Raw genomic sequence first — 12,613 nt, forward strand, 5'->3', positions numbered from 1 at the left:
AAGTGTCTCCTTCATCCCAAAACTACAAAACAGGCCTGTCACATAATATAAGCAGCAAACACCTTTCGGCTGTAAGTACCCTACCAGACGGCCATCCTCCATCCACTTCTAGACACCTGGATGTTGCAGATGACTCCCCACTTACAATGGGCTCTATGAAAATGCTACTTGCCTCCTTTAAAAATTATATTACATCTGAATTTAAAGCTGCACTGCAGTCATATCAGCAATCAGTCGATGAGTTGGGGACACGCACAGATCATCTAGAAAACAAATTGGAAGTAGTGAAGTCGCATAATGACTTGATCACTCTCCATGAAGAGCTTCAGTCAGAAGTCACCTCCCTTAGGAATAAGACTGCGGACCTAGAAGATAGATCTAGGCGAAACAATCTCAAGCTCCGTGGGATTCCGGAGACAATCCAGAATTGAGCTGACAGATTATGTTAGATATATATTTATGAAACTCCTTCCGATTACACAGATCTCTGACTTTTTGCTGGACCGTATACATAGATTGCCTAAGGCTCTTAATGCTCCTACTGATGCCCCTAGGGAGGTTCTGATGCAACACTATTTTCATACAAAAGAAGCGATTCTTCGCGCAGCAAGGTCAGCAGATGAGACCAAATTAGGGAAACTTAAAATTTTTGGGGACCTCTCTGCAGCAACTCTGGCATTAAGAAGATCATTTCTTCCAGCACCAGAGCTCTAAAAAAAGAATCCATCAATTACCGATGGGGCTTCCCCACTAAATTGATAATTAATAGAAATGGCTCTACTACGATCATATCAGATCCAGCTGCCGGCATCCAACTCCTAGTGACATGGAATTTAAAGGACATCTCGCAGAAAATTCCAAGCAATCTTCATATAAACCAAGACTGGTCATAATTGATATATGTATCCTTACTCAGAATAATTTTGATATATCTTGTTGTTAGAATTGAGTGTTTTCTCGATTTTAAGGAGTTCTTTATAAGTGAAATTCTAAATCTAGGTTGATACACACAGAGGTAGTTAATCATAGGTCTATATTGATGGTACGACCATTTCTATTAGACTTATAGCTCTGAACTTCATATTAGTGTGATGTTTGATATACAACCTAGTTAATAGATGTGTACACATATTTATTCACTTGTGAATTTATTCCTTGCTTTCGGTTTAAATGATTCCGACCAGTTGATATATTTGTTCTTTGTTCTCTATAATTGTTACTAAAGTGTTATGATGTGTATTAAGACCCAGGGCGACGGGGGATAAATGCCTTTTTTGGGCCACCCACCCCAATGTACCGCCTACAATGGTGGTCCCGATAGTTCCTTTTAGGAACTACTTTTTCTTCATTCTTGCTCTATATTTTCCTTTGTTTTTTTATTTTATAAATTTAATAAGTTTTAAGGTACTACATTCATTCGCTAAAAACAGGTTTTGCTTTATATAACATTCGGTTCAGATCAACAAAAGCTAAGCATTGTGCTTCTGTATCCAAATGGTTAAAATACTTTCTATCAATGTGAAGGGACTCAACTCCCCCAATAAGAGAAATTTGGCATTGAGACATCTTGCGAAATGCAAAGCTCATATAATCGCTTTACAAGTGTCACAAGCCGTGGCAGCGGCTTGTTTCCCACCGGCTTGGGACCTACACTGACTCAGAATCCGGTTCCGCTGATTACCAAGCACCAGGGATGCTGCAGAGAGTGACTCATACTCCATATGCTGCTGATTGGCTGCTCCTCCTATTTGTTGCTTCCAGATTCATTCCCCCTCGCCGGTTATAGAGTTTCCTCCTACAGCTCGGTCTGGTTGTTCCAGCTATCCTCCGTGATTGTCTACACTTCAGCCGCTGCTTCTATTTACCACTCTCCGTCTCCCTCCACGCTGCCTTCCAGGCTTCAGCAGGTAGCTCAATTATTCAAGACTGTTGTTCCACTCTGCTCTGAATGCTGTTAGCTTGCTGTCTGTTTTCACCATCCACATGCTGTGCTCAGTGTATGCAGGCCCAAGCCTTTGGGTCTGTGCTTCCTCTGTATAATCAGCAGCTACAGCTTTCTCAGCCCTACTGTGTGTTATCAAACTGTACATTTACACCTGAACTATTCACCATCCACATGCTGTGCTCAGTGTATGCAGGACCAAGCCTTTGGGTCCGTGCTTCCTCTGTATAATCAGCAGCTACAGTTTTCTCAGCCCTACTGTGTGTAATCAAACTGTACATTTACACCTGAACTATTTTCAGCCTGTGTTATCCTGCCCTCCTGGCAGGCAACTCATCTAGCAAAGAAATCCTGCCCTCCTGGCAGGCAACTCATCTAGCAAAGAAATCCTGCCCTCCTGGCAGGCAACTCATCTAGCAAAGAAATCCTGCCCTCCTGGCAGGCAACTCATCTAGCCAAGAAATCGTGCCCTCCTGGCAGGCAACTCATCTGACCAAGTTATCCTGCCCTCCTCGCAGGCTACTCTACAAACCAAGTTTTCCAGCCTTATCTGGTGAGACACTTTTCCATAACAACAAGAGACCCACTTCCAGCAATCCTTCCCTCCTCAATATTCTAATTTCAAATATCCTCTTTGCTATACATCCAACGGCCCATGTAAAAAAGCAGGGGTGGCGATTTTATTCTCTAATATATGCAATTTCGTTCTGGAAAAACAAATATATGATAATGAAGGCCGTTACCTGATAGGTAAAATAGACAATATTCCAGTGACGATTGCAACAATCTATGCTCCAAATACGAAATAGGTGCCTTTTATTAGGAAAATTTGCACGGTCCTTCAGTCATGTAAAAAAAGGTATTCTACTTTTATTAGGGGATTTCAATTTAGTGCCGAATCAGTTTTGGGATAAATCCTCATCCAAACCCAAAGTAGGTTCCTATTCCTCTCCAGACCATTCCCAGAGCTTTAGACACATTCTAAATGAATATGAGTTGCATGATGTTTGGAGGGTGGGACATCCCGGGGAGAGGGGCTACACCTTTTACTCCCAGGTTCACAAACTTATTCGCGCATCGATTTAGCCATTTCAGACAAGTGGTCCTTACCTTATATTAAACAATCTTTAAACCTACCTATTGCATGGTCAGATCATGCGTCTCTCTCTATAGATTGGGATATTAACAGATTGAGAACACCCCCGGGTCCCTGGTGTTTGGGAGAATACCTGCTCGAAAATCCGGAAGCTAAACAAATAATTTCCAATGCCCTCTCCATGTATATAGAAACCAACAAACCAGAAGATACGTCTTAGTCTATATTCTGGTGCTCTCTAAAAGCAGTCGTTAGGGGGTCATCGATTCAAGCTGTGGCTCGACTACATAAGGCAGCCGTTCTACACCAAGTAGACATCGAATGTCGGTTAGCAGACCTAGACGCTAAACACAAACTTAACCCAAATGACGATACAGTATAAAGAGAATTACTAAGTGTCAGAATAGAATGGAATACACTGGCACTTAAAAAGGTACACCAGACAATGTTCAAATTACACCAAAAATATTATACTCAAGGGGACAAGGCAGGTCGTCTATTGGCACGGCAGTTGAGGGGGAAAAGAGCGAAAGAAAGTATTAGAACAATATCCAATATTAAAGGTACCAAAATAACAGACCCCTATGATATAGCAGAATCCTTTGCGCAGTATTATTCTGCCCTGTATAATTTAAAAGATGACCTGATGACACACCATCCAACGTCAGCACAGATTGATGATTTTCTTAGCACCATTGATCTGCCATCACTGGGTGAGGACACCTTGATTACTTTAGCAGAACCCTGGTCCGAGGAAGAAATATTATCGTAATAGGATCCCTTCCCTTAGAGAAGGCGCCCGGACCAGACGGTTATATAAATAAATTCTTTAAAAGCTTCCAAGACACTCTGTCTCCCATTTTAGCACAACTGTTTCATGATATCTCATCAGAATGCTCGTTTCCGGGAGAAATGTTAGAGGCAAGAATAGTAGCCTTTCCAAAACCTGGAAAGAATTTGACATCCATGGCTAATTATAGGCCAATAGCCCTCTTAAATACGGATATAAAAATATTCGCCAAACTCCTATCAAATAGACTTAATATATTACTCCCTACGTTAATTCATCAAGATCAAGTAGGATTTGTGACAGGAAGGCAAGGGCCAGACAATACGAGAAAGGTGATTAATATTATCGAAGAATTTTCTAGTTTTGATCAGCCACTTCTCCTTCTATCACTAGACGCAGAAAAAGCGTTCGATAGATTGAACTGGAGCTACTTAAGAGCAGTATTGGAGAAATTTGGAATTAAAGGCAGTATCCTATCATCAATATTAGCATTATACTCTTCCCCTTCGGCCAGAGTGTTTGTTAATGGTATATTATCCACTCCATTTTTTATAACAAACGGCACGAGACAGGGGTGCCCTCTCTCCCCACTGGTGTCCGCCCTGGCGATTGAGCCCCTGGCGGAAGCCATTAGAAAGTATCACAACGTCTCGGGCCCCTGTTTGGTAAATTATACTAAACTAGTCTGTTCGCAGACGATATCCTTCTGACCCTTACAGACCCGACTAACTCCCTATCAGCTCTGCACGGCCTTATAGAAAAATTTTCTGAGATCGCCTATTATAAATTGAACTGCTCCAAAACGGAGGCACTCCCTATTAAATTTTCCCCAACGTTTATTGTCGTCCCTTAAAGGGATTTATTCTTAAGCTTGGCAGGATCACTCTATTAAATATCTGGGAATCCGTCTAACGGCTACTACTAATAGTTTCATTGCAGCTAACTATCTTCTTTTGATATGACAATTATCATTATTAAATGATTGGATGATGTGCAATGTATCATGGATGGGCAGGCTTTCAGCTTTAAAGATGGTTGTCTTACCAAAGATATACCTTTTTCAAACATTACCCATATTAATTCCAAAGTATATCCTTATTAAATTCCAAAAACTTTTTACCTCCTATATATGGAAGGGTAAGAAACCTAGAATGGCACGGAAACAACTATCCCTGCCAAAATCAGAAGGTCAGGGACTTCCAGATTTACATTGGTACCAAATAGCTTCTTTACTATCACAATTAACCCCTAAAACTAATAGCAAAGGAAGTATCACATGGTGGTACTCCTATAGAATTACACCTACAGAATTTAATAAACCACCAACAATTCAGAAATGGGAAGCAGATCTTTCCTGTGTCTTCTCAGAAGATGACTGCCGCCTGATTTATAAAACAAGCTATAAATTATCTAAATGTATGTCCCATATGGAGCAATACTACCGGTTACTTTACCGTCAATACTTCACTCCTAAATTAATGCATACCATCTCACCATCCCATCCCAATCTATGCAGGCGGAACTGTGGCCATGTGGGCTCGCTAATCCACATATTTTGGTCTTGTCCCCATGTCACTATGCTATGGAGAAAGGTATTTACTCTAATATCTAAAATCTTAAGAATTTCTATTTCTCCACACCCTGTGATAGCTATCTTTCATATATACAAAGGATCCCTGATTATTAATGAACGATATATACATCCTTATAGCAACCAAAATAAGGATAGCTCAACTTTGGCGTTCCCCTATAATCCCTGCTCTGGAAGACATAGAGAATAAGGTCCAACTCCACTGTGAGTTTGAAACAGCTGGAATTCACTACTCATCGACATCAAACCCACTGATTCAGTGGTTAAATTGGTCAGACTACTGGTCCACAAGACCTAAGCCATGAGATTTGACCCTGGAATTGATGACAAATAATCATATATAATTAGACCAAGGGATAATTTAGGAAGAGTTGATTTACCTACCCCTATTTCTCATTTCGACTATTCGGATGGTCTTAGTTGGTAGCTCATAATTTTTATTTTCTATTTTTCAAACGAATAGTATGTTGTTAATAATAGCTAGATCTATTATCATTGCTATGTATTGGATGACAAACAGTTCTTTCTGGACTACGTATGTTTTTTTAATGTTGTATTTGATATGTCCTATACAAATAATGTACCTTTTATTTTCTGTCCCTTTTATTTTCTATTCCCCTTTTCTATTTTCTGTACCCCAAATTTTCTTATATAAATTTGAAACAATAAAAATCTAATGTTTAAAAAAAAAAAAAAAAAAAAAAAAAGTAAGAAAGAGGGTGTAGTTTCCATAGAAATGAAACATGCACCCATATTGATCCCAAGTACATCGGAAAGGGTGAATTACGGAACAGTGCCACAGGTCTGGCAAATTAGGTGCCAACCTATGAAAACACAACTTTAGTCAGGATTTATGGTTAATTGCTGATTAAATGGCCTGCCAATTTTGGTTTTAGACATGCAGTCATGCACCACTCTGCAGTTAAAAATAGCACTAACAAGAACATTTCTAAGAAACATGCATATATGCATAGCATACTTGCCAACAGTAAAAAATATTGCATTCAAGTGCAAAATTTGCACAGAATCACATCAGCCTAACAATGAACATTTTAAAAGTGTCTAGTTCCAAAATACTACCGCAAATGTTGCCCATAATTGCAGTGTTACATATTCAACATAATACCATTGTAAATGATAATTCAATTCCTTTTTCAATTGTCAATATTACATAATACAATTCAAGGTATAAAAACATTTAGTGCGAATACACGAGAGTAGATATGCATTTATTTTATAAATATTTATATCATAGTCCGTCAACTCCATAGAGGTCATGAAAGTCTGGCATACTACGGATTGTTTATCTTGTGTTTAGCAAACCGTAACTGCTGCAACAGGATTCAAATCGTTTTTATCTATACTGAACATAAGCACATAATACTAATGTGTGAGGCGGCCGCCCCGTATCCTCACAACGCGCGTCCCACTGCGAGGGAGACGGGGCAGACTGAGGTATAACCCCATTAAACTAGTAGGAATAAATAGGATGTATGATACATCCTAGTTATTACAACTAGTTTAATGGGGTGATGTATGTAGTCGTATATCTCGAAACACAGCAGGGCTTGGGGAAAGATCCACGTGGTGTAGCTGTAGGGAGTTTCATCCCTTTCATCCGCCTTCCGTGTACACAGAATGGGAGGCGTTGCCTTGAGTGACACCTGCTCCAGCCCATGGCAGCTTTCCCTTCCCCAAGCAAGTCCTTCAGACCACATGGTGATGCAGCTTTGCCATGTGAGTGCCTGATAGGCAATAGCGATGTAAGAAATGGTTCCCGTAACCGCGCATACTTACCGGACTTACCTTGCGTTATACAGAACAAAAATATCAGAACCTGGATGACTGAGAAAACGGCGCAACAGCAAAGACACAGCATCGCCGTTTTTTCCTCACGCAGGAGGAGGAGGGGCGCACCGGCCGGGGCACATGGGCGGGGCTGTCTGTTCGTTTGTTTGACCTTAAAGAAGAACGAGATGAATAGTGCGCATGCGCAAACGTTCTGTACGTGAGAGAACAGTGAAGGCTGAATTTGCAGCAAGCAAAGTCATAAGTTTATTAAGCACCAGTGTCATACAATTTGGTGACCAGGCCATATATCTTTATTTTCCACTACCAGAAAGTTACGCCAGAATTAATCTACTAGCTCTCTGTAACAGTAGAGTAGCAGATATTTATAGTGTATGACTTCAGAACGAGGGTATATATTTTTAAAACATTTTTTTTTTTAAAGTATTATTTGTTTTACCATAACTGGGGACCCATGTCCCTTCCATCTTGCACGGTGTCCAGAATAAAAAATCTTTAGTATTGGGGGCAGGGGTATCAGAACGATTTTATGTTGTGCAGGGATTATATAATTAAATTTTGACGGCGGTGCCCCACCCCCTCTGTTCACTCACCACTTCTGCCCCCATCAGTTTCCTCAAACAAGTAATGTTGCTGGACTACTGTTACATAGGAGCCAGAGCAGCGGGAGGCAGGGACTGGAAAGGCAGCCACGGGCAGTCAGGGGCTGTGCTTTATAGCAATAGGCTGCACAGCCCCTTCACTGCACAGAGGGAGGTTTAATGTCCAGTCTTTTAACTTAAAGACCGCACATTACACCTCCTCCGTGCAGTGCAGAGGCCATGCAGCCAATTGTTATAAAGCACAGCCCCTGACCGCCCGTGGCTGCCGCTCCACAGTGGCGCCTTTCAAATATTTAAGGGGGCTGAGCCGATGTAGGATGCCATGCTGTATTTGGCAGCATGGCATCGTACATGTCTGCTGCTGTGTATTTCAAAGACACAGATGCATGCACGGACCAGATAGATCCGTGCTACATGCATCTGTGTCACTGACACAGAAGCACGGACGGGATCAGTGAGACCCGTCTGTGCTGCTGTGTTTTCCAATGACACAGATGCACGCACGGACCAAGGAGATCCGTGCTACATGCATATTTGTCATTGACACCGAAACAAGGATAGGATCAGTGAGACCTGTCTGTGCTGCTGTGGTTAAAAAAACAATGATTCCTGTGTAAAAAAAAAGAAAAAAAACGGCATCCCGCCCCCCCCCCCCCCAGTGCTGGTTGTGCTTAAGTACAGGGGACAAGCGACATAGGGGTCCCCTGTGTTTAAACACAACCAGCACCGGGCTAGTCAGAACCAGCCCTGGTTGGCAAAATACGGGTGACATCCCCCGTATTTTGCGCAACCAGCACTGGGCTATGATCCAGTCCTGGTTCTGGAAATACAGGGAGAAAAAAATTGTAGGGTCCCCCTGTATTATCCAGAATCAGCACCAGACTTTTCCTAGCAGGGGGCAAATGCCACAGCTAGGGGAGCCCTTTCACTGGGTTCCCCAGCTGAATTTTAACCCTGACCGCTAGTCAGCCCAGGCCGGGGATCCCTGAAGACCCCCACAATAAGAGGGGCCCACTCTCCAGGGCACCCCAGGCCTAGGCTGATAGCCGGGGCTATCCCCGGCACCCCTGGGCCGGTGGGTGCCAGGTTGATTATGTAGTGTAGTGCATTTGAAAGTGTAGAAAAATATGAGATATGGTAAGAACTTACCTTTGTTATCTCTATTTCTACGAAGTCCATAGGGTTCCACAGGATACCTTGGGGTATAGGTGATAACCTCAGGCATCGGGCACCATAGAGTTAAGTTTTCAGCCTCCCAGGATGCACTAGGGGTATAGGAGGGGGACCCCATCCTATACCCCGCCCCCGAGCCAAGGCATCTCAGTTACGTACCAAGCCATAGGCCGGAGGAGGAGAAGGAAGAGAGAGAAAAAAGATCTGGACACACACAAGAATCACATTCTCACCAGAGGGAGACGGAAAAAACGGTGACCAGAGTAAAGCCCATCTGCAGCACAGGTGCGACAGGGCGGGAGTCCTATGGAACCCTATGGACTTCATAGAAATAGAGATAAAAAAGGTAAGTTCTTACCATATCTCATATTTTCTACATCAGGGTCCATAGGGTATCCACAGGATACCTTGGGGATGTCCCAAAGCAGTATCCTTCAAGGTTGGGGACGTTCCTGTGCTGAAATGAGAATCTGTCACCCGAAGGAAGCATCCTGAGAGGCAAAGGTGTCAAACGCGTAATACCTCACAAAGGTATTGACAGAGGACCACGTGGCAGCCTTGCAGATCTGGACTGCAGAGGCACCACGTCAAGCTGCCCACGAAGGACCCACAGACCTAGTGGGATGAGCCCTCACAGAGGATGGAACCGGAAGGCCTTCATGAAGATAAGCTTCTGAAATTGCCATACGAATCCAACCTGCCAAAGTCTGCTTTGAAGCAGGCCAACCTTTTTACGGAAGTCATAGAGGACAAAGAAGGCGTCCGACTTCCGAAACGAAGAAGTGCGGTCAACATAAATCCTTAAGGCCCGCACAACGTCCAAAGTGGCCTCACCCACTGAAAGATCAGGTGAGTTAAAAACCGGTACAACGATTTCCTCGTTGATATGGAAACGTGAAACAACTTTGGGAAGAAATTCAGGACGAGTGCGCAGCACCGCCCTGTTCCTATGAAAAATCAGAAAAGGGGATCTACAGGAGAGAGCCCCTAAATCAGAAACACATCTGGCCGAAGCAATGGCCAGAAGGAAAATAGTTTTAGCTGTCAGCCATTTAAGGTCCTCTGAGCCCAGTGGTTCAAATGGCGGTCCCTGGAGAGCCCTCAGGACCACAGCTGAATCCCAAGGAGCCACCGGTGGAACAAAAGGCGGCTGAATTCGAAGAACACCTTGCATAAAGATGCGCACATCAGGGATTGCAGCAATCCTAAGATGGAACCAGACTGACAGGGCAGACACCTGCACCTTCAGAGAAGCAAGGCGAAGCACATGGTCTAGTCCCGCATGTAGGAAAGCTAACATTCTAGACAGACGGAACTCCAGAGGAGCATAACCTCTCGGTCGACACCACTGGAAGAACGTATGCCACACACGATGGTATATCCTTGCAGAAGATGGTTTCCGAGCTCTTAGCATAGTTTGTACAACAGAGCTGGAAAACCCCCTGGACCTTAACATGGCCGTCTCAACAGCCACGCCGTCAAAGACAGCCGAGTCAGGTCCGGGTGAAGACAAGGACCCTGTGCCAGCAGGTCCGGTCGTAGCGGCAACCGCAGAGGAACGTCCATGGATAGACTCTGAAGGTCTGAGAACCAGTGCCGCCTGGGCCACGCGGGAGCTATCAACAGGAGCGTCCCTCCTTCCTGTTTGAATTTCCGGATTACCCGTGGAAGAAGGGAAAACGGAGGAAAGAGATAAGCAAACCGGAACGTCCACTGGACAGACAGAGCATCCACCAGAGACGCCTTTTCGTCTCTTGTTCGAGACCCGTACACCGGCAACTTGTTGTGCCGGGACGCCATGACGTCTATCTCTGGAAGACCCCACCTGTCCACCAGAAGTTGAAAGACGTCCTGGTGCAGAGACCACTCCCCCGGATGAACGTCCTGGCGACTGAGAAAATCCGCCTCCCAGTTGAGGACTCCCGGGATGAATACTGCTGATATGGCCGGGAGATTGCGCTCTGCCCAGACCAGGATGCGGGACACCTCTACGAGTGCCGCCCAACTTCAGGTTCCTCCTTGTCGATTTATGTAGGCCACGGTGGTGGCGTTGTCCGACTGGACCTGCACGGGGTGACCTTGGAGAACCCGATGTGCCTGCTGGAGAGCATTGAAAACTGCGTGGAGTTCCAAGATGTTTATTGGAAGCTCCTTTTCCGCCTGAGTCCATCTGCCCTGGAACAAGTGTGGACCCGTGACAGCTCCCCAGCCCCGAAAACTGGCGTCCGTTGTTAACAGGACCCAGTTCGCCACCCAAAATGGACGACCCTTGTTGAGGTGGGTTGTCTGCAACCACCAGGCTAGGGACAGGCGAACCTCCGGAGTGAGCACCATCGTCTGGGACTTTAGACTCTGAGGAAGTCCATTCCATTTGGACAGGATCAACTGCTGCAGAGGTCTGGAGTGAAACTGGGCATATTCCACCATGTCGAATACTGACACCATGGAGCCCAGTAACCTCATCGCCGAGTGCAGAGACACTCGGCAACTCTGCAGACAACTGCGCACCCTCAACTGTAAGACAGAGATCTTTTCCCCCGTCACAAAGATCCTCTGCTGACTGGAGTCCAATAATGCTCCGAGGTGCACAATCCTCTGAGATGGGATCAGGGTGGACTTTTGCCGGTTTATTAACCAGCCGTGACGTTGCAGTACTGCAATCGTCAGGTCCAAGTGGCGTAGAAGGAGCTCTGGAGATCCTGCTGCCAACAGAAGGTCGTCTAGGTACGGCAACATGCGGACTCCCTGCAGCCGCAGGGAAGCCGCCATGACCTTGGTGAACACTCGTGGTACTGTCGCCAGGCCAAAAGGTAACGCCCGGAACTGGAAGTGATCGTTGCGGATTGCAAACCTGAGGAACTGTTGATGGCGTAAAAGAATAGGGACATGCAGGTAAGCGTCCTGTATGTCCAATGACACCATGTAATCCCCAGGTTCCAGTGCCACAATGATGGACCGTAGGGTCTCCATTCGAAACCGCGGCACCCGCAAGGACTTGTTGAGGGCCTTGAGGTTGAGAATCGGACGGTACGACCCATTGAGTTTCTGCACCAAAAATAGATTGGAATAGAAACCCTGGCCCTCTGGGAGAATGGAACAGGCACTATAACTCCAGCCTGGAGCATAGTGTGCAAAACCTTCCGCAGTTCCATGGCTTTGTTCCGGTCTAAGGGAAGACCCTTGGTGAAGAATCGGGATGGGGGCCTGTGCCGAAAGGAGAGGGCATACCTGTGAGAAACCACCTCGTGAACCCAATTGTCTGTCGTGGTTACTGACCAACACTGGGCGAACTGCAGCAGGCGGCCTGCCACTTTGAGATCCCCCAAATGGAGGCCCGGACCGTCAGGCCGCAGGTTTGTCATCAGATTTAGGGGCCGGACGTCTGGTACTCCAGGCCTGTTTCCTGGGCTTGGCCGATTTCTTGGGGCCAGCCTGTTGGGGAAAAGACTGTGCTTTAGGCCTACCCTGGGCCCTGTAAGGCCGAAAGGACGACGTACCCGAACTGGAAGGGACCGAAGCAGACGGGAGACATGCAGACTTGGCTGCCGCCAGCGTGGCCACAATTTTGTCCAGATCCAGACCAAATAGGACTTCTCCATTAAAGGGCAAA

The 12,613-nt window shown here is 45.2% G+C and overlaps 1 protein-coding gene across 4 annotated transcripts in view; it reads right to left on the bottom strand.

Moving 5' to 3' along the window:
* The window catches only part of LOC148506644 (uncharacterized), a 135,375-nt gene extending 128,022 nt beyond the window's left edge, over positions 1-7,353 (bottom strand). For 3 of the 4 annotated variants that reach the window (XM_088446473.1, XM_088446470.1, XM_088446472.1), the window contains exon 1: positions 7,217-7,353. In XM_088446473.1, the coding sequence (XP_088302599.1) occupies positions 7,217-7,298 (82 nt within the window). In that variant the 5' untranslated portion in view covers positions 7,299-7,353. The remainder of the gene's footprint in view (positions 1-7,216) is intronic. The other variant, XM_088446471.1, reaches the window with a different exon arrangement.
* Positions 7,354-12,613: the final 5,260 nt, after the last annotated feature.

The sequence above is a fragment of the Taudactylus pleione genome, unplaced genomic scaffold, assembly GCF_031769625.1.
Source record: "Taudactylus pleione unplaced genomic scaffold, aTauple2 ptg000399l, whole genome shotgun sequence".
NCBI classification, from domain to species: Eukaryota; Metazoa; Chordata; class Amphibia; order Anura; family Myobatrachidae; genus Taudactylus; species Taudactylus pleione.